Raw genomic sequence first — 26,799 nt, 5'->3', positions numbered from 1 at the left:
AAATGTTATATTACTTTTGTAAGGGGTGCAAACATTAATCAAACATTTCCTAGGGGTGTGGGGCATGGAAAAGGTTGGGAACCGCTGTTGTAGAGAGTTTGCAAGTTACATGGAAGAGTAGATTCATTTTGGGTAATTAGTTTGGAGTATGAAAAATTCAAAGTAAATTTATTATCAAAATACATATAATGTGTATCACCACATACAACCCTGAGATTCATGAATCTGCATGGTACAAGGTTTAATTCCAATTTGATGTGAATGCAGTGATGGTGATTTAAAAAAAATTACCATCCTATCAATGAGAACTCCAAACTGTATTGGTCCAATTTCCAAGCTAAGCGTCACTGGAGAGAAAGATAAAGTTAGACTTTTTGTACATTGAAACGTAGCGAAGTGCATCATTTTGCGTAGAAACAAATCGTCGATGATTGTGCTGGGCAGTCTCCAAGTGTCACCATCCTTCCGTCACCAAAATAGATGCCCACTTTTCTGCAAACTGTGCCAAGGAATTCCATTCACTCACTAGGCCTACCCAGGTATTCTGCTGAAGAGCATGTACTGTGATGCTTTTCTAAAGGGTCCCAAATATTAGCCACAAGATGATGATCCAGTATTAGCTGTTGACAACAGAAATAGGAACCAAAATACTTCCATACCTAATTTTTCTTCAGCCCTCAAGACAAAGATTATTCTGTGTAAAGAAAGGGCAGTGACCATCTCAATTTCAACATGATTAGGGTCAGGAGAAGACAGCAAATGGCGCCCGGACAGGCCAGTTTTCCTTCAGTCTCCCATGGAAATGCACACACAGCGATGTACAAAACTCCTTGCAGATCAACAGTCATCTAACACTTAAAGGAAACCAACAACTTCGATCTTCATAGGAAGTGAAAGAGAAAAAAAATTCCCACTTAAACAAACCAGTCCTTGTCTTAGCAACACACTGAAACCTAGAGTCTTACCAAAATACTGCAGATAAATAGTCAGACCACTTCCTTGTTCAGACAAATTCTGGTTCATTTATGTATCACGTGTATATTGAAACATTGAGGATGAGATTGAATGCATGAAGAGAGAATTTACAAGGGTGTAAGGACCCGAGTTAAAGGGAAATGTTGAATAGGTCAGGGTTTTATACCCTGGAGCACAGGAGAATGAGGGGAAAATTGATAGTTTTATACACAATTATGAGTATAGATAGGGTAATGCAAGCAGGCTTTTAACACTGAGGTTGATGAGACTAGAACTAGAAGTCATGAGTTAAGGGTGAAAGGTTAAATGTTTAAGGGGAATGCAAGGGGAAACTTCTTCACTGAAAGCAGTGTGTGGAACGAGCTGCCAGAGACAATGGTGAATACAGGTTCAATTTCAACATTTAAGAGAAATTTGGATAGGTACATGGATGGGAGGGGCATGAAGGACTAAGGTCTGGGTGCATGTTGATGGGGCTATGGCCAGGGGTTCCCAACCTGGGGTCTATGGACACCTTGCTTAATGGTATTGGTCCATGACATAAAAAGGTTGGGAACCCCTGGACTGGACAGATTAATAGCTTGTCACAAATGAGATGGGCCAAAGGACCCGTTTTTGTGCTGTGTTGTTCTATGTCTATTCCAGAGAGGTAACCTGATAGAGGTGTACAATACAAGTGGACAGCCAGTGACTCTTCCACCATCCCCACACCCATGGCAGAAAAGAGCTAATACCAGGACATAATTTTATGGTGATTGGAGAAAAGTATCGACGGGATATCAGAGGTAGACACTACCAAGGGTGGTGTTAGAAGTAGATACATTATGGGCATTAAGGAACTCAGATAGGTACATGGATGATAAAAAAAAATTGGAGGGCTGTATCGGAGGGAAGAGTTAGATTGATTTTAATGTTTAAAAAGTCAGCACAACATTGTGAGCCAAAGGGCCTGTAGTGTTCTATGAACTGTACAATGGAAGTGTGGCATTTGCGCTAGCCACCAACACAATCGAACGATGTGCTGGGGTCAGCCTGCAAGTGTTCCTGCACATTCCAGCACCAACAAACTATGTCCACAACGTTGAGCAAAAACAATAAAACGACAATGGCCCCTTTCCTCCCTCCTACCCACCCACTCACAAATATGCAGTCCTCCAGTCCCAAGACAGGCCACATCCAGGCCTCTGGCCTCCACTGGACTTGCAGACATTTGGCCTTTGACTTGCCCAACGGACCCACAGACCCAGGGCATTGGCCACTGGGCCTCAGCTTCCAGACTTCCAATGGGTCTTCAGGCTTCGATCCTGGGTATCAACCCAACAAGAGGACCCTCAACTCCAGGGCCGAGGACAAAACCCTGAACTCCAAACCTCAGACTTCAGAATTGCCAACTCATCTACCCAAGGGGCCAACTGCCCTCTTGCCTCGTGCACATACAGACCTCTGAGCCCACCGTTCCTGTGGGGGGACTCGCTGACCTGGGGGAGGGAAGCAGCCTTCATCCTCACACCATCATTCACATAACATTAGTGAAAAAACTAAGCGTGATGAAGAGAGGGTGCAGCACTGTTGCTGAGTGGCTTGTTGGTTTGCAGATGTTTCACTACCCAGCTAGGCAACATCGTCAGTGCAACTTTAAGTGAAACGTTGCGAACTATAGGACACGAAAGACCAACAAAGTAGATCACCAACATTTCATTCGAAGCTGTAACTCAGTGAGCAACATCCTCCGACATGTTCTTCCAACATCTTAAAGGGTGCAAAGCTGTCCCTCTGGAAAGGGAAGTACAGCGTACTATACTACATGCACAAACTGCTGGAGGAATTCAGCAGGTCAGTGGAAAGGAATAAAGAGTCAACGTTTCGGGCAGAGACCCTAATGACCAAATATAGACACTATTGCTCTCCATAGATGCTGCCTGACCTGCTGAGTTCCTCCATCTTTGTGCATGAGTTGCTCTGGATTTCCAGCATCTGCAGAATCTCTTATGTTTATACCATACTGTGTGCATTTTTCTCATGCTAGGGAACATCCAAAACTGAGTTTATCAAATGCTGAATTTAGGAACATACCAAACTAAGGCATCTACCAAAGGAAACTGTAATTAAAAGTAGTCAAAACTGAGATACAGCTTGGACACTGCAGATGCTGGAGTCTGGAGCAACAAGAAATCTGCTGAAGGAATTCAGCAGGTCGAACAGCATTCGTGGAAGAAAGGAAAAGTCAACATTGAGTTTCAACCAAAACCAGATTCTGCTTGACCCACTGAATTCTTTCAGCAGATTAGGCGAGATAGCTCATTTAATGTTGGTTCATTCTGCTCACAGGATGTCCCCTAGAAACATAGAAAACCTACAGAACAATATAGGCCCTTCGGCCCACAAAGTTGTGCCAAGCATGTCCCTACCTTAGAAATTAGTAGACTTCCCCTATTTTTCTAAGCTCCATGTACCTATCCAAAAGTCTCTTAAAAGACCCTATCGTATCCGCCTCCACCACTGTTGCCGGCAGCCCATTCCATGCACTCACCACTCTCTGCGTAAAAAAACTTACCCCTGACATCTCCTCTGTACCTACTCCCTAGCACCTTAAACTTGTGTCCACTTCTGGCAACCATTTCAGCCCTGGGAAAAAGCCTCTGACTATCCACACGATCAATGCCTCTCATCATCTTATACACCTCTATCAGGTCACCTCTCATCCTCTGTCTCTCTAAGGAGAAAAGGCTGAGTTCACTCAACCTGTTTTCATAAGGCATTCTCCCCAATCCAGGCAACATCTAAAAGTATAGACTTTTACTTCAGCAATAAGATTTGAAAGAAACATGACGCGGTCTGTAGACATGATGGAGTTGTGTAGGATTTGATCTATGGTACATTGTTCTTCTGCCTTTGATCATTGTGAACCAACACTTATGGACTACATAAAACCTCTATACCACTCTCCAGTTAATCCCTCCTTCCTGATTTCATTAGAGTAATGGCAAAACCATTTCTTCCAGGATGCCAAATTTGTTCGTAAGTGGAATTTTACAGGCCATTGAGAAATAGAGTTAGAACTAACCTATCAAGTGAGACCATTAAATCTCCAAAGGTAGCTCCATATACACACTGTGTCACCTGGTTTATAGTTCAAATTACAAGGTAAATTTATTATCACAGTACATGTACTGTACATCAACATGAGATCTGGTCCCTCTGATCCTCCACACTGCCAAGAGTCTTACCATTAATACTATATTCTGCCATCATATTTGACCTACCAAAATGAACCACTTCATACTTATCTGGGTTGAAGTCCATCTGCCTCTTCTCAGACAACACACACAAAATGCTGGTGGAACACAGCAGGCCAGGCAGCATCTATAAGGCGAAACACTGTCGATGTTTCGGGCCGAGACCCTTCATCAGGACTAACTGAAAGGAGAGATACTAAGAGAAAGGGAACCCTTTCTTTCTCCCGAGGCCTCCCATCCCATGATCCTTTCCCTTCTCCAGCTCTGAAATAAATTTCGCCAATCACCTTTCCAGCTCTTAGCTTCATCCCACCCCCTCCGGTCTAAGCAATTTAAGATCCTTCAGCCCATTGTGTCTATGCTAACCATCATACAGTATCTGTCTACGCTAATCCCACATAGTGCACACAAGATACTGGAGGAACTCAGCAGATTAATGGAGGGGAATAAGCGGTTGATGTTTTAGGCTGATACCCTTCATCAGTACTGATGAACGAATGGTCTCAGGCACAACCATCCACTGATTATTTCTCACCATAGTTACTGCCTTACCTGCCGAGTTCCTCCTGCGTTTTGTATGTGTTACTCTGGATTTCCAGCATCTGCAGAATCTCTTGTGCAGAGCGTCTGCATTAAATCCATGCCTCTCATGCTGGCTCATTCAAGTACCTGTTTAGGTGCGTCTTAAACATTGATAAACATTTGATAAACAGCTTTTAATAGATGTAACACACAAAATTCTGGAGGAACTTAGCCGGCCAGGCAGCATCTATGGAAAAAAAGTATAGTTGACGTTTCAGGCTGAGACCCTTCAATCAGGACTGGAGAAAAAAAAGATGGCCATCAATACCTATTTTAATTTTCTAGCAAATCAAAGATAAGTAAAAATGATGCATCATGTGGCTAAATTATTCCAATATACCCAATTTGCTCAAACATTAGTGTATTTTCAGTTTTTAAATTAAAGTGAATTGTAAAGAAAACCAGACATTCAGCTCTTAAAATTTGCTACCATCAGCAGCTACACCCTTCACAACAGACCAACTTGGCGCCTTCTCTCCACCCACCACCCCACAAACTTCTGCATATCCTCTTCCAACGAAATGCACGTAGTTGACTTTGCCAAAGCATCTAGTTTCCCTATTCTTATTGCATCAATAATATACAGAGAGGCAGCCACACACTGAGCAAAACACATAAATTGCTGGAGGAACTCTGCTCAGGCAGCATCCATAGAAACAAACAAACAGTTGACATCTGGGATCTAGACCCTTCTTAGGGACTGGAAGCTGTACTTCTACACACCTTCAGCACCCTTTCATCCAGCATCACCACCATTTATGCCGTTTGCGTCAGTGACCACAGTCCGAATACATGCTTGTGTTATGATACCAGCCCCCTCCTTTGCGAGAATCGCAAGAGCCCTAGTGAAGGGGGGGGGGGGGTCAATGACCCAAGAGAGAGAGAGATGTGCTGAATACCGCGTTCCACCGGGTTGCAGAATAAAGCGACCCTGACTATTGTCTCATGAAGACCACGTGTAAAGCCCTCGGGCAAAGTGGGCTGGTTGAGAGAGAGAGTGACACCTGCGATCCCGTGAGGAAGTATAAAGGAGGGTCTGGGGGGGGGGGGAGGGACGACCTCTTTAGACGCGTCAAGGAGACACGATAGCGATCCCGTCGTAGCGGGAATCCAGTTTGAAGGAAGCCACGTGCGTTAGATTCTGAATCGGGAGTCTGTGGCTGGAATCACGGAAAATCGCTTTTAACTAACAACAGGAAAGCCGGCTCCCCTGATTTCACGGTTTTGCTTCGTAAGGACCGGGCAAGTGTTCCTTTTCTCACCAGTCTCTCTCTCTCCAACACGGGAAACTCAGCGGTTCCCAAAAGGCTGAAGCCTGCCGACTTTTTGAATGACTGTTATATTTCCAAATGGACAAGATATTATCCCCTAGACAACGATAGAGCTTATTTCTGATTGATCATTACTATACCTGCGCTTTAGATTGAGTATTGACGATGTATGTTATCAAAATGTTTGTATTAACCTTCCTTTTGTGCCCCTTTATAAATAAAAACGTTTAAAAGAGGTACCATCAGACTTCAGCGGACCTCTCTATCTTTGCTGGTAAGTGATCCAGTTACGGGATACGTAACACTTGAGGCAGTTCACAAGTGTCACTGTGCTTCAGCACCAACATAGCATGCCCAAAACTTACTAACCCTAACCCACACAGCTTTAAAATGTGGGAGGAAAATAGAGGATCCGGAGGAAACCCACACATTCATGGTATGACAGTAGTGGGGGATTGAACCTGGGTCACTGGGCAGTGAAATGGTGAGATTGAACCGGGTCACTGGGCAGTGATGAACTTTCATCATGCTGCCTCCAGCTTTGAGCACAAGACCACAAGACATGGGAGCAGAATTAGGCCATTCAGCCCATTAAGTCTGCTCCACCATTTCCTTATGGTTGATTTATTATCCCTCTCACCGCATTCTCCTACCTTCTCCCCATAACCTTTGACGCCCTTACCAATCAAGAACCCATCAACCTCCACTTCAAATACATCCAGTGACATAGCCTCAATGTGGTAAAGAATTTCCTTCACATCTGTCCTAAAGGGACATTCTTCTACTCTGAGGCAGAGCACTCTGGTCCTAGACTCTCCCGCTATAGGAAACATCCTCTCCACACCCAATTGGTTTCAATGATTCCTCCCTCATTCTTCTAAACTCCAGAGAGTACAGGCCCAGAGCCACCGAACACTCCCCATATATTCCCAGAATTATTTTTGAGAACCTCCACTGGAGCCTCTTTAGTGCCAGCACATCCTTTCTTAGATAAGGTGCCCAAAATTGTTCACAATACTCCTACTTTGGCTAGTTGTTCATTAATGGAGCTGTTTGGCACATTCCACATTCATTCTATGCAAACGAAAGTTGCTGCTGGAAAAGCTAAAGAAATGACTGACTAAGCTATACTTGAATAGATACCAATAGAAATGTAGAACAAGAAAGGATAGGTTAGAATGAATGATTGCCCATTAGAGAGAGGCAGGAGTTTCATTTCTCGGAAGGCTGAGAAATTTCGTAATTCTTTGCCCAATATGTCACTTCAGTGAATATGTTGTGGGGCAGATTTTGAGTAATTGGGAAGCTGGAAAACCAGATCAGTCATGATCTCTTGAATGGCAAAACAGACTGAAAGCTTTCCTGCTCCTACTCTTCGGTAGGAAGATACCCATCCAGTCACACCACTCCACCAAACTCAAGGTCACCATCTCACATCAACAGCAGAAGTGTTGATTCCAAATGAGTTTAGATTCTCACGTGCAGGGTCTTTGTCCATCTCCCTGTGGACTGTCTACACTTCTCAGTACATCGGTAAAGCACCCAGCAGAACCAAAGACCCCAGCCACCCCAAACATTCTCTACTCCCCTCTTCCATCAGGCAGAAGATAAAAAAGCTTGAAAGCATGTACCACCAGGGCTCAAGGATAGCTTCTATCCCACTGATGTCAGACTCTTGAATGGACCTCTTTTATGACCAGATAGATCCTTGGCCTCACAATCTACCACGTTATGATCTTGCACTTTATCATTTATCTGCACTGCACTCTTTCGATAGCTTTTACACCTTATTCTGCATTGTTATTGTCTTACTTGATTCTAGCTTAATGCACTGTGTAATGATTTTTCTGAGTAAACAGCTAATACAAGAGGGTATAATTTTAAGGTGATTCGAGGAAAGTCTAGGGGAAAATGAGAAAGGCAAGCTTTATTTAAAAAATTATACAGACTGGTGGGTGCATGGATTGCACTGGCACAGACACTAGGGACACCAAAAAGACTTAGATGGACAGATGGATGACAAAAATGGAGGGGTTAGATTGATCTTAGAGGAGGTTAAAGGATCAGCATGTACCATACTTCAGTGTCCTATGTTCAGTATGTAAAACAAGCAATTCATTGTATCTTGGTACACTGACAATAAGAAACCAATATATCCAGTGATAACAGAGCAATAGTCAAGAGAAAGAATGAGCTTTGACAAGAGATATTTATCGGTGCTTGCACGGTATGCCATTTTACCTGCAATCTCACTTTGGTTGTATCGAGAGGGAATGTGACAAGATCGGCAATACATGCTGCTGTTCCAGCTCCAATTATTTTTATACTGTTTGTTGGAGGTTTGTCCAAGGGTTTTAATCCAACCATGTTCAAGTGCGGTCCTCCTACAGATGTGCCGGAAGTAAACAATCTGTTACCATTCTCCAACCAAACCTTCAAGAAAGTAATAGAAGATGGTGAAAACCGTGTTTCCTTTTCAAAGTATGATTATACAACAAGCAGAGTTTTTAAAATGTTGGTTTGTAGGGACCAGTAATTACCAAGTTCATTATCGCTGATGTCCTTACATTGGTTCCTAAGGTTGTCACAGCCATGGTGGTAGTGGGGATAAACTCCCACTACCTATAAAGTGCTCCAAAGGGCGAGTAACTCTAACAGCCTCTGACAACCAAGTCCAACTCTTGGCCTTCACGTGTGGCTTAGCCGCTAGGCCTGGCAGAACAGTTTCTACTGACAAGAGAAGGGGGCAAAGGTGGACCACTGGCACCTCAAAACCAGTTGTTTCAGGGAGAAGGAAAACTCTGATTTTAAATCGCCGCTGCCTTGCGGCCATACCCACCCATAGGAAAAGCTTCCGAAGTAACCCCCAAGGAAGAAATCCACAGCCAGGGTCCCCAAGGCAGTTTGATGTTGTTTATAACTTCTCTCTGGCAGTCTCTGCGACGACACTGGTGCCAAGCTGTATTGGCACTTGCCCTTCCCTTGGACAACATCAGTAATGTGGAGAGGGGGAACCCGCTGCACGGGCAACATCCGGTTCTTCAAATCTTCCCACCCAGGCTTGCGCCTTGGAGAGGACACAGTCCACCAGAGGCACAATCCCATGATCCACTGGGATCGACAGCTGCCTCCCCCCTCACATTTTGTTTTCCAATTTATCTTGCAGAAGCACTAAAGGAAGCCCAAGTCATTAACTGGCAAAGGCTGTCAGCCCCACCAATCTGCCCAGGATTTATGCGTTACATCATGAGTTGTGAAAATATTCCCAACCAATCCAGAACCAATTTTCTCTCCTGTGAGATGATTAGCTATAAAAATACGCATGTGGAGGTTCCTTGATTCCCTACACCATTGTAACTGGTCCAGGCAATTATCTGGTCTGAATAACTTCCAGCTAAACGTGGTGAGAAACCGTTCTAAGTCCTGCTTAAAACATCTAGAGAGGCCTGAAGTCCAACATCATAGGTTCAAGAATGTCTATTCCCTTCTTGAAAGAATCAACAAAACCCTAATCACTACAATTTAGCAGCATTCTGACCACACAGTCCACCTTGCACTAAAATCGAAGTCCTCTTCTTTTAATTAAGTTTTCTTGCAAAAATGGTGAACAATTTATGTTTTTCTTGCGAATGCTGCTTTTAAGATACTATGCGGTGATGCTGCTACAAGCAAAGATTGAATTGCACCTGTGTATACATGCATTCCAAATAAATCAACCTCGACTTTTGAGAGTTATTCCCCTTTTAGAGGCTGGCATGTTCCAGAGGTTTACTATCCCCTGGGAAAAGAGGAACTTGACATCTGTAACTTACCTCCAAGTGAATTTGGAGCAGGGTTTGCCTGGAGGCCTCTGAGATGCTGTAGTCGTGACCAGCTGCAAGGAGAAATGAGATTGTAATCAGGGGACTCTCACTACTGCCTGCCAAAGGCCAAGATCACCGCCAGGGTCCTCTGCAACCCCATGGAAGAAGAACCACTTCCCAAGTCAGTGTGGATTCAGTCCATCGAAAGCTGCAACAAACACGATTTCCATTATGCAACATTACCAAGAGGAATCCAGAGACAATTAAACATGGTGTTTATGAATCTTAAAAGAGCGTTAATGTTGTCTAAAAGAGGATTTAAAGAACCCTGCTAATTATCAACTCCCCCTAGAAACCCAGCTCCATTTTGTCCCCACCACACCATTACATGCAAGCCGCAATGCCAATCAGCTGCTCTACCACCACAGTGTGTCCAAGATCAAGGCAGGCTGACATTGTCCTAATCCATTGATGCACCATCAATAACTCTGAGACGTGAGTCAAGGTAGGCTTTTATTAGCTGGAAGAAAGCACCATCAGCAGCAAGAGACCATCACACAACATCCTGGAGACTGAGGGAGGAGCAGTGCCTCCAATCGCCTTTATACCGGGGTCTGTGGGAGGAGCCACAGGAGCAGTCAGCAGGGGGGGCGTGTCCAGACAGGTATATGTAGTTCGCCACATCCATATCTCCATCAGGCTCTTTTAAAATCATTTTTATTTACATCTGCAAGGATGGATTTGGGGACAGTGGGGAATTAGGGGTCAGGTTAGGGTTTAGGGACAGGGTTGTGAGGGTATTACAGATCAGACAGGAGGCCAAGCCTCCAGTCTGTGTTCGAAGGCCAGTGACGCAGACGTGGGATATCTGTCATCAGCTGGTGGATGTCAGGCCGACAGTTAGTGGACGAGGGCCCCTCCAGGGTCAGCGAGGTATCGCCAAGTCTGGGAAGCTCTGAAAGTCTGCGGGGGAAATCAAAGTCCACTGGAGGCTGGGGGCTGAGAAGGCCACCTGTCCTGGGGTTAAAGGACTGTCTGCGTGTGGGTGGGGAGGAGTTTCACTTTTCTGTTATTTTGTTGCTTGTTGGGTTCTGCGTTATTCTGCCCAGCATGGTGGGCATACTGTGTTGATGTGTTGATGTGTGGTGACACTTGCATGCTGTACCCAGCACACCCTTCAGTGTGAGATTGTAAGTGCAAATGACACATTTCACTGTATGTTTCAATGTACACATGATAAATAGACTTGAATCTTGATGCTCCCCATTCAACCTTTGCTGAACCAAACTCATGCTCAGGTATGCAGAGAACAAACTCCAAGTCATCATTAACTAGTTTACTGGTGTGTACAAACCAGGCTTTGCACCAAACTACTGAAAGACAAAGGGCCACCTGAGAACTAAATTCCAATGTTCAAATTCAGAACCTCCACAGTGCTCCATCAGCAAAGAGTTTTCAAAAAGGTGAATACATCACATCCAGAGTGAAACCCATGCTTCCTAACAGAGTTATCCCTGCCCTCTGCATGAAGCCTACCTCCAGCAAGCTTGAAGAAATACCACAAAAAATCCTCCCAGTCCATTGGCAGGTTGAGTGGATTGAATGCCCCCACTTCGAGGCTCCAACTGAGCCCGACAATTCCGTGGGGCAGATCCCATCACCACACACCCATCACGAGACTCCTCAAACAGGCACCATCACAAGGACAGCTACACCAAGACGTTCTTAAAGCCTCCTGGGGGAAGCCAATATCCTCATCCACTCTCTGCAACTGGATCCTCAACTTCTTGATTAACTGACTACAACCAGCAAGAATCGACAGCAACGCCTCTACTACAATCTTGGTGCTCCTCCATCCTTCCCTGCTCCCGAAACACTGATAATTGCATGGCCGGATTCTGCTCTAACTCAAAGTCTTGCAGGTGACACCATGGTAGTGAGCCTTATCTCAAATACGAGTCGGAGTGCAGGAAGGAGATAGAGGGCCTATTGGCATGGTGTCAATACAACAACCTTTAGTCAACAAACAAAAGAGCTGGTCATTGACTTCAAGAACAGAGTGGTGTATGTGCTCTTCTTTTACATTGATGGTGCTGAGGTCAGAGGGTTGAGAGCTTCAAGGTCCTAGGAGTGAAATTCACCAACAGCCTGTTCCAACCACAGCCAAGGAAGCTCAACAGTGCTTCTACCTTCTCAAAGGCTAAAGAAATTTGGCATGTCCGCTTTAACCAATTTTTACTAATTCACTGTAGCCTACCTGGATGGATCACAGCTGCTTTGGCAACTGCTTTGTCTGAAGGCTACGTCCACACTAGGCCGGATAATTTTGAAAATGCCGGTTTCGCGTAAAAATGATAGGCGCCCACACCAAGCGTTTTTGAAAATACCTCCGTCCACATTTTAAAATGGGTATTTGGGTGAATCTCCTCCTACTGGGCATGCGCAGGATACATCCACCGAAAACAAGCGACATGTTTGGTGTCAAATCTCTCAGTGAAAGTGTGCATTTGTGCAGTTACAGACTAGAAAAACTTAGCTGCCAAACGACGGACAGCTGTTGGTTCTCACGCAAGAGGACTTAAAACTTAAAAAAAAACAAATACTGGAGCATATGGAGGCAACTGACAGGGGGTTCCTGTATGACCCGGCTGACGACAAACATTTAAAAACTGACGAACTCTGTTGCATTAATAAAGCACCTTGTTAAATGTATAAAACATGTCTGCATCAGTGTTACCTTGTATTTCCATACAATGTTACATTAGGCTGTTACACATCTATTGTCAGAGAAGTACTTGCATAAATAGGTAAACCACTTTCATACGAGCAAGGTCAGAAAACAGGGCAAAGTGAGTATACTTATTCAGTAAGTTATGGGTCAAAGTATTTGCTAAGTACATTTTAAACTCTTCTGGCTTCAGTCTCGTTGCCGTCTGTTCTGAAATTGTTGGGTTGCGTTCAAGAAAACAATGAAATGGCGAGCTGCTGTCACCATCCGTTCCGGCACATCATGACAGCATTTTTTGATTTCTCCGGTTACCCCGTCCACACTGCTCTGACCAATCTGGTGTTTTCAAATTTATACATTCTGGAGGGTGTTTTAGAAAAGCTCCGTTTTCAGGGGAGGGTCAAAGCGAAGAGAGAAAGCTTCGGTTACGGATTTATCCGGTCTAGTGTGGGCGTAGCCTGAGACTGCAAGAAACTGCAGATGGGTTGGCACAACATTGAGGGCTGAAGGGCCTGTACTGAGCTGTAGTGTTCTAGTGTCCAGTGTCTACATGTGGACTCAGCTCAGCACACCACAGTAAAATGCCTACCTTCCATGGTCCCTGACTACATTTCGCCCTGCTTCAGTAAAACAGCCAACATAATCAAAGACCTCACCCACTCTGGACATTATCTTTTCTCCATCATTCCATCAGGCAGAACGTACAAAAGCCTGAAAGAATGTATCACCAGGCTCAAATTCAGTTTCCATCCTGCTGTTACAAGACTCTCGAAGTACAGTAAGATTAACGCGACCTCACAATCTATCTTATTATGGTTTCACACCTTATTGTCTACCTGTACTGCAATTTCATAACTGCAACACATAATTCTGTTCAAGTCAAGCTTATTGTCATCAACCCAGCCTTCTAAAAGAGGTGTCTGAATAGAACGTGCAGGCATTAGTAATGATCTTTCGAGGATCACTGGAATGGTTCCAGAGGACTGGAACATTGCAAATGTCACTCCACTCTTTAAGAAGCAAGGAAGGTACAAGGAAGAACATCATAAGACAGATCACCTGGCTTCAGTGGTTGGGAAGATGTTGGCAGTCCATTAAGGATGAGGTTTCGAGATATTTTCAGGAGGCATATGACAAAATAAGCCAAAGCTGGAGAAGTTTTGCAAGACAAATTTATTGGAATTATCTGAGGAAATAACAGGCAAGATAGATAAAGGAGAGCCAGTGGATGTTGCTTACTTGGATTTTCAGAAGGCCTTTGACTAAGTGACACACATAGGGCTGCCTAACAAGATAAAAACCCATGGTATTACAGCAAAGGTTAGCATGATTAGAAGATTGGCTGACTGCCAGGAAGCAAAGGGTGGGAATAAAGGGAGTCTTTTCTGGTTGGCTGTTGTTTTGCAGGAGTCAGTGTTGGCAAATGCTTCTATTCATGTGTATGTCAATAATATGAATGATGGAATTGAGGGCTTTGTGTCCAAGTTTGCAGATGATATGAAGATAGATGGAGGGACAAGTGATGTTGAGGAAGCAGGGAGTCTGCAGAAGTACTGAGACAGATTAGGACAATGGGCAAAAAACTGGCAGATGAAATATAGTGTCACTTTGGCAGAAGAAATAAGGCATCGATTATTTTCTAAATGGAGAGAAATTTCAAAAATCAGAGGTGCAATGGGACTTGGGAATACTTGTGCAAGATCCTGTACTTGCAGCTTGAGTCAGTACTAAGGAAGGCAAATGCAATGTTAGCATTCATTTTGAGAGGACCAGAATACAAGAGCAAGGATGTCATGTTGAGGCTTTATGAGGCATTGGTGAGACCGCACTTGGAGTGTTGTGAGCAATTTTGGACCCCTTATCTAAGAAAGGAGATAGATAGATAGATAGATAGATAGATAGATAGATAGATAGATAGATAGATAGATAGATAGATAGATAGATAGATAGATAGATAGATAGATAGATAGATAGATAGATAGATAGATAGATAGATAGATAGATAGATAGATAGATAGATAGATAGATAGATAGATAGATAGATAGATAGATAGATAGATAGATAGATAGATAGATAGATAGATAGATAGATAGATAGATAGATAGATAGATAGATAGATAGATAGATAGATAGATAGATAGATAGATAGATAGATAGATAGATAGATAGATAGATAGATAGATAGATAGATAGATAGATAGATAGATAGATAGATAGATAGATAGATAGATAGATAGATAGATAGATAGATAGATAGATAGATAGATAGATAGATAGATAGATAGATAGATAGATACTTTATTCATCCCCATGGGGAAATTCAACTTTTTTTTCCAATGTCCCATACACTTGTTGCAGCAAAACTAATTACATACAATACTTAACTCAGTAAAAAATATGATATGCATCTAAATCACTATCTCAAAAAGCATTAATAATAGCTTTTTAAAAGTTCTTAAGTCCTGGCGGTAGAATTGTAAAGCCTAATGGCATTGGGGAGTATTGACCTCTTCATCCTGTTGGAGAGGGTCAAAATGAGGCTCACAAGAATGATTTTGGGAATGAAAGGGTTAACATAGGTAGAGCGTTTGATGGCTCTGGGTCTGTACTCACTGGGTTTAGAAGAATGACAGGGGGGATGATCTCAATGTAACCTATGGAATATTGAAAAATCTAGATAGAGTGGTTATAGGGAGGATGTTTCTCATAGTGGGTATTTCTAGGACCAAAGAGCACAGCCTCAGAACTAGACAGACATGCATTTAGAACAGATGAAGATTTCTTTAGCTAGAAGGTAGTGATCCTGCAGAATTCATTGACACAGATGGGTGTGGAGGTCAAGTCATTGAGTATATTTAAAGCAGAGATTGATAGGCTCTTGATTAATTAGGGATCAAAGGTTACAGGTAGAGGGCAGGAGAATGGGGTTTAGAGGGATAATAAATCAGCCATGATAGAATGGCAGAGCAGATGATGGGCCAAATGGCCTAATTCTCCTCCTATGTCTAATGGCCTTATCATATACTTGTATGTTGCACAAAACAGTACATACAACTCACACACAACACGAAGTAACACTTCCACAAATAAATTCACAAATAGCAAGATGCATTTACAACAACAAGTTTAAAAACATAAGAGTACAACACTACAGGCACTTCATAGCTGGCGAGATCCGAGTGGTGGCAGAGAGTCTGGTAGTCTCATTGCTTGGGGAACGAAGCTAGTTCCTACCCCTGTCCCATGCTACGGTACTTACAGCCTGACGGTGGGGGATGGAGGGGCGGTCAAAGAGAATGCTGACCGGAGACGGGGGTTATCGACGATGCCAAGGGCCCTGCAGAGACTTTATTTTCTAAGGAAGCTGAGACCCTTTAATGTGTGCAATAGGATGCTGGAGATCTTTTACTGGTCTGTTGTAGCAGGGTAGTCTTCTTAACTGCTTGATGTTAGTGCTGGTGACACTAAAAGGCTAAATAAACCCAAAAAGGCTGGATCAGGTCTTGGCTACAACCCGAACTCTTGGGTTAATGGTGGAGAAGTCACTAAACGAACTGTTATTCATTATGGACAATCTGGCATATCCTCCCTATGACTTACAGAATAAACAGCGGAGCACCTTTTCAAACAGACTCACTCAGCTGCGCTGTCACCAGGATCGTTACAGAAAATCTTTCCTACCGAATACAACAAGCATATACAACAGTTCATGTCTGTGCGGCGGGAGAACACACAACATGGCACTGTCACGTATCCCGTGACCGGGTTACCAAACCAGCAGAAATGGAATAATACGTTGGAACCTGGTGATACTGTAACTAAAAGTGTTTATTAGTAGACTGCCCCCACCGGTCTCCCTTCACACACTGTGAGCCTCTGATCGATTCCCCCAAATCGATCCTCCGAACCCCCACCTTGCTGTGGGTGCACAACGCTCTTTCAGTGTCCCGTGGCGTGTCTGCCTGTGTCTGAGCAGACCTGCTTTTATCTCCCCTGCCGGGGTACCGGCCGTCCATCAACTGTCCATGTCCATCACCTGGCCCCGCCTTGCTGTGTCAGCAGGGATTCACACAAGCAGGCAAAAGTGTCCTTGGAGCAAAAGTAAACAATTATCGAAGAAGCCATAATACTAAATCATTCTCTGTCTCTCTCTCTCTCTCTCATTATCAGCATCTGCAGCAGGAGGCCTCCCCCCTCTTCTCTCTCTCTCTCTCTCTCGATAGCAGCATAGTTCACGGGGGGGGGGGGGGGCAACTCTGGCCCCCATCTCCGCCTGGTTTGCTCATCACACATCACAGTACAAAAGTCTCTGCTTTAATATTTCATACATTATTATTGCACAGTGGTACATTTTGTGTATATTATTATTCTGTATCTATTACTAGTTAAGTCTGTATACTGCTAAGTGCATTTTTCAATGTTGCTGCTGTAAAAGAAGTGTTTCCCCACTCAGGATCAATAAAGTATTACTAATAACATTATTACACAGCACATCTGGGTTGTTACTGTTTTCTCTTGAACTACCGCATTGCACAGTTGTAATGAAATTTTTTGTACGGATGCCACACAAAATAAAGTTTATTTGTACCTGTGACAATAATAAACCAACCACTCAAGGGAATCTCTGCTCCTTACTACAAATTAGCACAGAAGCATCCAGGATGGCAACAAGAACCTCGAACAGCTCCAACATGGAGCGTACGATGGAAAATGAAAGCAGCTGGAGGAATCCTCCAAATGGCTTGCCTGCCTGTTGTCAAGCACCTCCTATCCAGATTCAGCAGGATACATGTTCCACTGATAAGTATTATCAGCCAAGCTCAGAGTTACAGTAACAGAAACTCACCCGAGATCTTGAGGGACTTTAAAGTCTTTTGTTTGCCGGTTCTTGTTGAGATACAGTTGAGGTGCCTGGCTTCAGGACTCATTTATCCTGTAATACTTCCCCAGCTGTCATAGCAGCAGATTTCACAAGTTCCAGGGCTTGCAGCTGCAAATTGCAATTCCAGGAAAGGAGAGTCATACAGTATGAAACAAGCCATTCAGCTCAACACGTCCACTCAGACCACTGGCATCCATTTGTATTAATTCCATCTTCCAGCCCTGAGCCTTCAAAGTCTTCATGATTTGTGCTCTTGTAGATGGCTCTTAAACCTTATCAGCATCTCTGCTTCCACCACAGTACTTACCACCTCTAGGTATAAAGGGTTCCCCTCAAAAAATCTCTTACCCTTTAGTGGAATCTATATCCCCTAGTTTCATTCACCTCTGACAAGAGGCATGGATTCCTGCAGTATTGTTATCTATAACCCTCAATTTAACATATTTTAATCTTGTCTCCTCTTAATCTCTTCCACTCCAGTGGAAAAAAGACTTTGCCTCTCCTATAACAAAAGCTCTATTCCGGGTAACATCCTGGAGAACCTCCTCTGCACCTTCTCCAGTGCCATGTTGTTATTGTATGTAGGACCAGAAACACCAGCAGTACTCCAGCCAAAGATGACCACTCTTTTATAAAGTTGGAGCATAGCATCCCTGCTCTTGTGTGCAGTGCCTTAATGCTTAAGGTCAGCATTCCATATGTATTATTATCATAGAACTTTGAACGTATGTACAAAGTTTGTCAATCCTTGCATGGAGAATTATCACTTTGTCATGGTGGAGAGGCTTGTGGGTTCCTGAGATCCCAAGAGTGATGCAGTCTGGAGTTTAGCCATCTGGGGCTTAGCTCTTGGTAGTGTCAAGGCCTGTGAATCGTCCTCACCACTTTAAACGAAACCACGTACAGGCGTACTTCTTTAAGGGAAGTCCACCCCAACATCCTGGATTAAGTCCTGTGGTGATCAGCACGCGGCAAAAGGATTAGGATGGTGAGGTCTGAAAGCCCCTAGTCACAAACTGGCCAGAATACATGGATCCCAGGTCTGCCTGTATATCCACTCAAATAGACAACCCCTTAGGAGAACATCATACATGACCCGAAAGATTGCAGTACTCCTATTCAATTCATGGTGAAGGTCCTGGACTCATTGGTATCCCCAAATGCATCACCTCAATTCCTACTGCAATTTCTCAGGCCATTTAACCATCACATCAATAGCCATTAGGAGGCTAGAAGGCTAGAACTTACAGGTGTGAATTGGGACGATGTTTCTGCAGGGAAATGTACTATGGACATGTGGTCGATGTTTAAGGATCTCTTGCAGGATGTTAGGGATAAATTTGTCCTGGCGAGGAAGATAAAGAATGGTAGGGTGAAGGAACCATGGGTGACAAGTGAGGTGGAAAATCTAGTCAAGTGGAAGAAGACAGCATACATGAGGTTTAGGAAGCAAGGATCAGATGGGTCTATTGAGGAATATAGGGTAGCAAGAAAGGAGCTTAAGAAGGGGCTGAGAAGAGCAAGAAGGGGGCATGAGAAGGCCTTGGCGATTAGGGTAAAGGAAAACCCCAATGCATTCTTCAATTATGTGAAGAAGAAAAGGATGAGAGGTGTGAAGGTAGGACTAATTAGAGATAAAAGTGGGAAGATATGCCTGGAGGCTGTGGAAGTGAGCGAGGTCCTCAATGAATACTTCTCTTCGTTATTCACCACTGAGAGGGAACTTGATGACGGTGAGGACAATATGAGTGAGGTTGATGTTCTGGAGCATGTTGATATTAAGGGAGAGGAGGTGTTGGAGTTGTTAAAATACATTAGGACGGATAAGTCCCCAGGGCCTGACGGAATATTCCCCAAGCTGCTCTACGAGGCAAGGGAAGAGATTGCTGAGCCTCTGGCTAGGATCTTTATGTCCTCGTTGTCCACGGGAATGGTACCGGAGGATTGGAGGGAGGCGAATGCTGTCCCCTTGTTTAAAAAAGGTAGTAGGGATAGTCCAGGTAATTATAGACCAGTGAGCCTTATGTCTGTGGTGGGAAAGCTGTTGGAAAAGTTTCTTAGAGATAGGATCAATGGGCATTTAGAGAATCATGGTCTGATCAGGGACAGTCAGTATGGCTTTGTGAAGGGCAGATCGTGCCTAACAAGCCTGAGAGTTCTTTGAGGAGGTGACCAGGCATATAGATGAGGGTAGTGCAGTGGATGTGATCTATATGGATTTTAGTAAGGCATTTGACAAGGTTCCACACGATAGGCTTATTCAGAAAGTCAGAAGGCATGGGATCCAGAGAAGTTTGGCCAGGTGGATTCAGAATTGGCTTGCCTGCAGAAGGCAGAGGGTCGTGGTGGAGGGAGTACATTCAGATTGGAGGGTTGTGACTAATGGTGTCCCACAAGGATCTGTTCTGGGACCTCTATTTTTTGTGATTTTTATTAATCGGATGCCACACAAAATAAAGTTTTTGTACCTGTGACAATAATAAAGCAACTCCACTCAAGGGAATCTCTGCTCCTTACTACAAATTAGCACAGAAGCATCCAGGATGGCAACAAGAACCTCGAATAGCTCCAACATGGAGCGTACAATGGAAAATGAAAGCAGCTGGAGGAATCCTCCAAATGGCTTGCCTGCCTGCTGTCAAGCACCTCCTATCCAGATTCAGCAGGATACATGTTCCACTGATAAGTATTATCAGCCAAGCTCAGAGTTACAGTAACAGAAACTCACCCGAGATCTTGAGGGACTTTAAAGTCTTTTGCTTGCCGGTTCTTGTTGAGATACAGTTGAGGTGCCTGGCTTCAGGACTCATTTATCCTGTAATACTTCCCCAGCTGTCGTAGCAGCAGATTTCACAAGTTCCAGGGCTTGCAGCTGCAAATTGCAATTCCAGGAAAGGAGAGTCATACAGTATGAAACAAGCCATTCAGCTCAACACGTCCACTCAGACCACTGGCATCCATTTGTATTAATTCCATCTTCCAGCCCTGAGCCTTCAAAGTCTTCATGATTTGTGCTCTTGTAGATGGCTCTTAAACCTTATCAGCATCTCTGCTTCCACCACAGTACTTACCACCTCTAGGTATAAAGGGTTCCCCTCAAAAAATCTCTTACCCTTTAGTGGAATCTATATCCCCTAGTTTCATTCACCTCTGACAAGAGGCATGTGTTCCTGCAGTATTGTTATCTATAACCCTCAATTTAACATATTTTAATCTTGTCTCCTCTTAATCTCTTCCACTCCAGTGGAAAAAAGACTTTGCCTCTCCTATAACAAAAGCTCTATTCCGGGTAACATCCTGGAGAACCTCCTCTGCACCTTCTCCAGTGCCATGTTGTTATTGTATGTAGGACCAGAAACACCAGCAGTACTCCAGCCAAAGATGACCACTCTTTTATGAAGATGGAGCATAGCATCCCTGCTCTTGTGTGCAGTGCCTTAATGCTTAAGGTCAGCATTCCATATGTATTATTATCATAGAACTTTGAACGTATGTACAAAGTTTGTCAATCCTTGCATGGAGAATTATCACTTTGTCATGGTGGAGAGGCTTGTGAGTTCCTGAGATCCCAAGAGTGATGCAGTCTGGAGTTTAGCCATCTGGGGCTTAGCTCTTGGTAGTGTCAAGGCCTGTGCATCGTCCTCACCACTTTAAACGAAACCACGTACAAGCGTACCTCTTTAAGGGAAGTCCACCCCAACATCCTGGATTAAGTCCTGTGGTGATCAGCACGCGGCAAAAGGATTAGGATGGTGAGGTCTGAAAGCCCCTAGTCACAAACTGGCCAGAATACATGGATCCCAGGTCTGCCTGTATATCCACTCGAATAGACAACCCCTTAGGAGAACATCATACACGACCCGTAAGATTGCAGTACTCCTATTCAATTCATGGTGAAGGTCCTGGACTCATTGGTACCCCCAAATGCATCACCTCAATTCCTACTGCAATTTCTCAGGCCATTTAACCATCACATCAATAGCCATTAGGAGGCTAGAAGGCTAGAACTTACAGGTGTGAATTGAGATAATGTTTCTTCAGGGAAATGTACTATGGACATGTGGTTGATGTTTAAGGATCTCTTGCAGGATGTTAGGGATAAATTTGCCCCAGCGAGGAAGATAAAGAATGGTAGGGTGAAGGAACCATGGGTGACAAGTGAGGTGGAAAATCTAGTCAAGTGGAAGAAGACAGCATACATGAGGTTTAGGAAGCAAGGATCGGATGGATCTATTGAGGAATATAGGGTAGCAAGAAAGGAGCTTAAGAAGGGGCTGAGAAGAGCAAGAAGGGGGCATGAGAAGGCCTTGGCGAGTAGGGTAAAGGAAAACCCCAAGGCATTCTTCAATTATGTGAAGAACAAAAGGATGACAGTAGTGAAGGTAGGACCGATTAGAGATAAAAGTGGGAAGATGTGCCTGGAGGCTGTGGAAGTGAGCGAGGTCATAATGAATACTTCTGTTCGGTATTTACCACTGAGAGGGAACTTGATGACGGTGAGGACAATATGAGTGAGGTTGATGTTTTGGAGCATGTTGATATTAAGGGAGAGGAGGTGTTGGAGTTGTTAAAATACATTAGGATGGATAAGTCCCCAGGGCCTGATGGAATATTCCCCAAGCTGCTCTACGAGGCAAGGGAAGAGGTTGCTGAGCCTCTGGCTAGGATCTTTATGTCCTCGTTGTCCACGGGAATGGTACCGGAGGATTGGAGGGAGGCAAATGTTGGCCCCTTGTTCAAAAAAGGTAGTAGGGATAGACCAGTGAGCCTTATGTCTGTGGTGGGAAAGCTGTTGGAAAAGATTCTTAGAGATAGGATCTATGGGCATTTAGAGAATCATGGTCTGATCAGGGACAGTCAGCATGGCTTTGTGAAGGGCAGATCGTGCCTAACAAGCCTGATGGAGTTCTTTGAGGAGGTGACCAGGCATATAGATGAAGGTAGTGCAGTGGATATGATCTACATGGATTTTAGTAAGGCATTTGACAAGGTTCCACATGATAGGCTTATTCAGAAAGTCAGAAGGCATGGGATCCAGGGAAGTTTGACCAGGTGGATTCAGAATTGGCTTGCCTGCAGAAGGCAGAGGGACGTGGTGGAGGGAGTACATTCAGATTGGAGGGTTGTGACTAGTGGTGTCCCACAAGGATCTGTTCTGGGACCTCTACTTTTTGTGATTTTTATTAACGACCTGGATGTGGGGGTAGAAGGGTGGGTTGGCAAGTTTGCAGATGACACAAAGGTTGGTGGTGTTGTAGATAGTGTAGAGGATTGTCAAAGATTGCAGAGAGACATTAATAGGATGCAGAAGTGGGCTGAGAAGTGGCAGATGGATTTCAACCCGGAGAAGTGTGAGGTGGTACACTTTGGAAGGACAAACTCCAAGGCAGAGTACAAAGTAAATGGCAGGATACTTGGTAGGGTGGAGGAGCAGAGGGATCTGGGGGTACATGTCCACAGATCCCTGAAAGTTGCCTCACAGGTAGATAGGGTAGTTAAGAAAGCTTATGGGGTGTTAGCTTTCATAAGTCGAGGGATAGAGTTTAAGAGATGCAATGTAATGATGCAGCTCTATAAAACTCTGGTTAGGCCACACTTGGAGTACTGTGTCCAGTTCTGGTCGCCTCACTATAGGAAGGATGTGGAAGCATTGGAAAGGGTACAGAGGAGACTTACCAGGATGCTGCCTGGTTTAGAGAGTATGGATTATGATCAGAGATTAAGGGAGCTAGGGCTTTACTCTTTGGAGAGAAGGAGGATGAGAGGAGACATGATAGAGGTGTACAAGATATTAAGAGGAATAGACAAGAGTGGACAGCCAGCGCCTCTTCCCCAGGGCACCACTGCTCTGTACAAGAGGACATGGCTTTAAGGTAAGGGGTGGGAAGTTCAAGGGGGATATTAGGGGAAGGTTTTTCACTCAGAGAGTGGTTGGTGCATGGAATGCACTGCCTGAGTCAATGGTGAAGGCAGATACATTAGTGAAGTTTAAGAGACCACTAGACAGGTATATGGAGGAATTTAAGGTGGGGGGGGGTTATATGGGAGGCAGGGTTTGAGGGTCAGCACAACATTGTGGGCTGAAGGGCCTGTAATGTACTGTACCATTCTATGTTCTATGTTCTATCAAGGTAATCTTGTTGTGCAAGACTGCCCTCAACAGGGACAACAACTTTACCAATCTTAGTGTCAACTGTGAACTTGCTGTCCATAGCACCTACATCCACATATGGATGTTCCCTCCATGACACTGTAGACTCCCACTGGCTACTCTAGTCTCCTTCCACAGCGCAGAGGTAGGTTATCAGAATCAGGTTTGATATCACTGGTGATACATCATGAAACTGTGCAGCAGCTGTACAGTGAAATACAAAGTATAAATTGCAGTAAGAAGTAGATAAGTCATTAAGTAAGAAGTGCAAAAAGAGTAAAAGTTCATTGTCTGCTCAGAAATAAGACCATAAGATACAAGAGCAGTCTTAGGCCTGTCGGGATATTGAGTCTACTCTGCTATTCCATCATGGCCCATTCTCCTGCCTTCTCTTTGAGCTGATGGCAAATACATCCAGTATGCATCTTCAGGCTCTTGTACCTCCTCCCTGATGGTAGCAATGAGAAGAGGGCGTGTCCGTGGTGATGGGGGTCCTCAATGATGGATGCCACCTTTTGAAGGTGTCCTCGCTGCCGGGGAGGACAGTGTCCAGGATGGAGCTGGCCGAGTTTGCCGCTTTCTGTAATTTTTTCTGATCCTATGCAGTGGCCTTCCAAGCCAGGCAGTGAAGCAACTAGTTATTGGCAACAGTAAATCGACTTTTAATCAGTTTAATGGCAAAAGAAGATTGGGGGGGGGTGGGGATTGATAGCCATGTGTGAGAGAAATTAGAACAGGCAAATAAGGGAGAGGAAGTGGGATTGCTTGACTGAGGACTGGTCTGGACCCAATGGATGAATAGTTCCTTTCTCCATCGTTGCAAGTACAAGAGGAGAGGTCACCTACAGACATCCACACCCATTGGATGATACAAGATTTGCAAACCTCTTTTCCAAGGAATGTACAACAACGTCCACAAGCGAGTAATAAGTCACATTGGAATTATAAACATCACAGTGAAGAGCTCAAACCCTAGCTGGTTCAAATTTGGATTTCAAAAGGTTGGATTCACCAACCTACCAATAAGTATCGCAACACATTACAAATGAGGCAATTATGATCACTGAGTCAACTGAATAATAGCAAGCATCTGGTTTCAATAGGGATGGTATTATGCATTATAAATCAGAATTAATTAACTTAAATTCTCCACCAACCCGACCATCATTTTGATCTCCTGCTGTGCTTCAGAAGAGCCTAATGCAAATTTCTGGAAGAATATCTGGGAATATCTCAGAACTGTAACTAGAGGGATATGTAGGAGGGAAGGGTTAGGTTCATCTTAGAGTACAAGGTCAGCACAAATGAAATGGGCCTAAGGGCCTTTTCACTGGGTTAAACCACAGAACATAGAAGGCTACATGCCAAAGAACATGTAGTTCATTAACTAGCTTATTAAGCAGAATTTCAAAGAATCGAGATTTTTTTTTTCTTTAGCGGTCTTCTCCAAGAGAGCTGTACACCTGATTCACATCTGAACCAGTTCTGGTGAAAAGTCATTAGCAAATAATGGCTACCGGTTCTCTCTAATTCCCCACATATTTTCATTGTTTGATATTTCACAGTTCCAGCTTTATTTCTCTTTTCCTCTTCATCCATTGATACCACCCCACCCCCGCCACCCTCCGGCATCATTTGCGGACAGAACCTCTGCAAGAAGCAAGCCTCGACAACCTTCTCTCATCCAGGACCACCTCTTAGGGCATTCTAATGGACGTCTCTGTATTAGTGGGAGAAGTCGTGACTGTTCCTGCCACCTTCCCCTTTCTCTACGGATTGCAGAGATGAACTCCATCTCCACAGTGTTTCAATGCTTTCCCTTTGTTGGTTTCGAATATTGTGTCTGGCTTACTGTAAAATAAAGGATTACTTGTTGTTTTATGTCATACAACCACTTGGGCGCTTTATGGTAAATTCATGCAAAAATGTTCAGGCTTATGCAATTCAGCAAAAGAAATTGGGAAAGCAGAGAAAATCATCGTACTTACCTCACGACAGAGGAACAACATAACAAACGATCACCAGAACTCCTGCATTCTCCTCAACGTCTGACCCAGCTCACTTCAAATAGTTGGAACTGCGGTACCGATCTCTATTTATACAGGGAGCCAACTGCTCATTGGTGGAAGAAGGGACGTTCCGTTTTCGACCACTCGTGTCCGTGATGGGTGTCCGTGATGGGAGTCCCGCGCATTTCAACACAGGAAATCTGACCATCTGATCAACAAGTTACCCCAAATCAAAAGCAAGGGAACACCAAACGTGGCCAGAGGTCCGGCAAGAGAAGACTCATTATCCCTGACCATCCAGGTGTATCACCTTTAAACTACCTGTAGACAAGCGAAAGTTTTTAACACGGGTAGTTTTTAAACTACCTGTAGACACGGGTTATAAATGATACGGAGTGATAATCTTCATTTTCTACATGCCTGTACAGGGCGTGTGTTTTGTTTCCGTGTATATAGGGCTGCGAAAATGCTGGGAGCGTTTTAAACTTCATAATGCATAAAACGATTAGACACCATCTTTAGTTCTTAGGCTATATTTACACAACATTAAGGTTGATTCCTGTTGAGTGGCTTCAGAACTGGCTGTATTCTGCAGATGACAGATGAAGCCGCGCTGACATCTCGCAAACATTACTTGACAGACCTGAATTACGTTTGCTTCGTATGTTCGTTGCCAGCATGTGCTCGACGTCCGTCACTTTCATACGAAATGTGTGAGCTTAGTAACAAGTTGTGAGTTTAAAACTTTAATTCCACGAGCTTGCTTTACTTTCCTTAAAAATTTAGTGTGTTCTCAATATATAGTGGTGATTCAACCGTTGTTTGTTGTATTACATTTCTGTTGACAGGCAGGGTTTTTTAAAAACATCAGCTGATGGGGGGTGAGGCTCTAACTTTCAGCAATTGGATTGGACACGTCGACCTCCCCCCGCCCCCCCTTAATCAACCAATAGTCAAATGCAAATGGTGGGTCTGGTCTCTGTCCCCAGTTACCCTTTGACATTCCAAATATATATCCCTATAATGAATACAAATATTTCCAGTGTTAGGATGTTACCCAGAAACTTGGGTGGGAATAACTTTAACAAAAACACCCCTGTAGGATCACACCACCCTGCCTGGCTCTGAAACCAATGCAGCTTGATGAGTTCTTGCTTAGGT

At 44.0% G+C, this 26,799-nt stretch overlaps 1 protein-coding gene across 4 annotated transcripts in view; it reads right to left on the bottom strand.

Annotated features, from left to right (window-relative positions):
• LOC140726968 (dicarboxylate carrier UCP2-like) overlaps nucleotides 1–25,747 on the bottom strand; it is a 41,434-nt gene extending 15,687 nt beyond the window's left edge. Inside the window, exons 1-3 of one of the 4 annotated variants that reach the window (XM_073044030.1) lie at nucleotides 25,618–25,747; nucleotides 9,877–9,938; nucleotides 8,306–8,497 (exon numbers count right to left, since the gene is read on the bottom strand). In XM_073044030.1, the coding sequence (XP_072900131.1) occupies nucleotides 8,306–8,431 (126 nt within the window). In that variant the 5' untranslated portion in view covers nucleotides 8,432–8,497; nucleotides 9,877–9,938; nucleotides 25,618–25,747. Of the gene's footprint in view, nucleotides 1–8,305; nucleotides 8,498–9,876; nucleotides 9,939–17,442; nucleotides 17,540–25,617 lie in introns of those variants that run through there. The other 3 variants (XM_073044031.1, XM_073044027.1, XM_073044028.1) reach the window with 3 other exon arrangements.
• Nucleotides 25,748–26,799: the final 1,052 nt, after the last annotated feature.

Source organism: Hemitrygon akajei, chromosome 4 (genome assembly GCF_048418815.1).
Source record: "Hemitrygon akajei chromosome 4, sHemAka1.3, whole genome shotgun sequence".
NCBI classification, from domain to species: domain Eukaryota; kingdom Metazoa; phylum Chordata; class Chondrichthyes; order Myliobatiformes; family Dasyatidae; genus Hemitrygon; species Hemitrygon akajei.
This window is presented reverse-complemented; position numbering and strand designations above follow the sequence as displayed.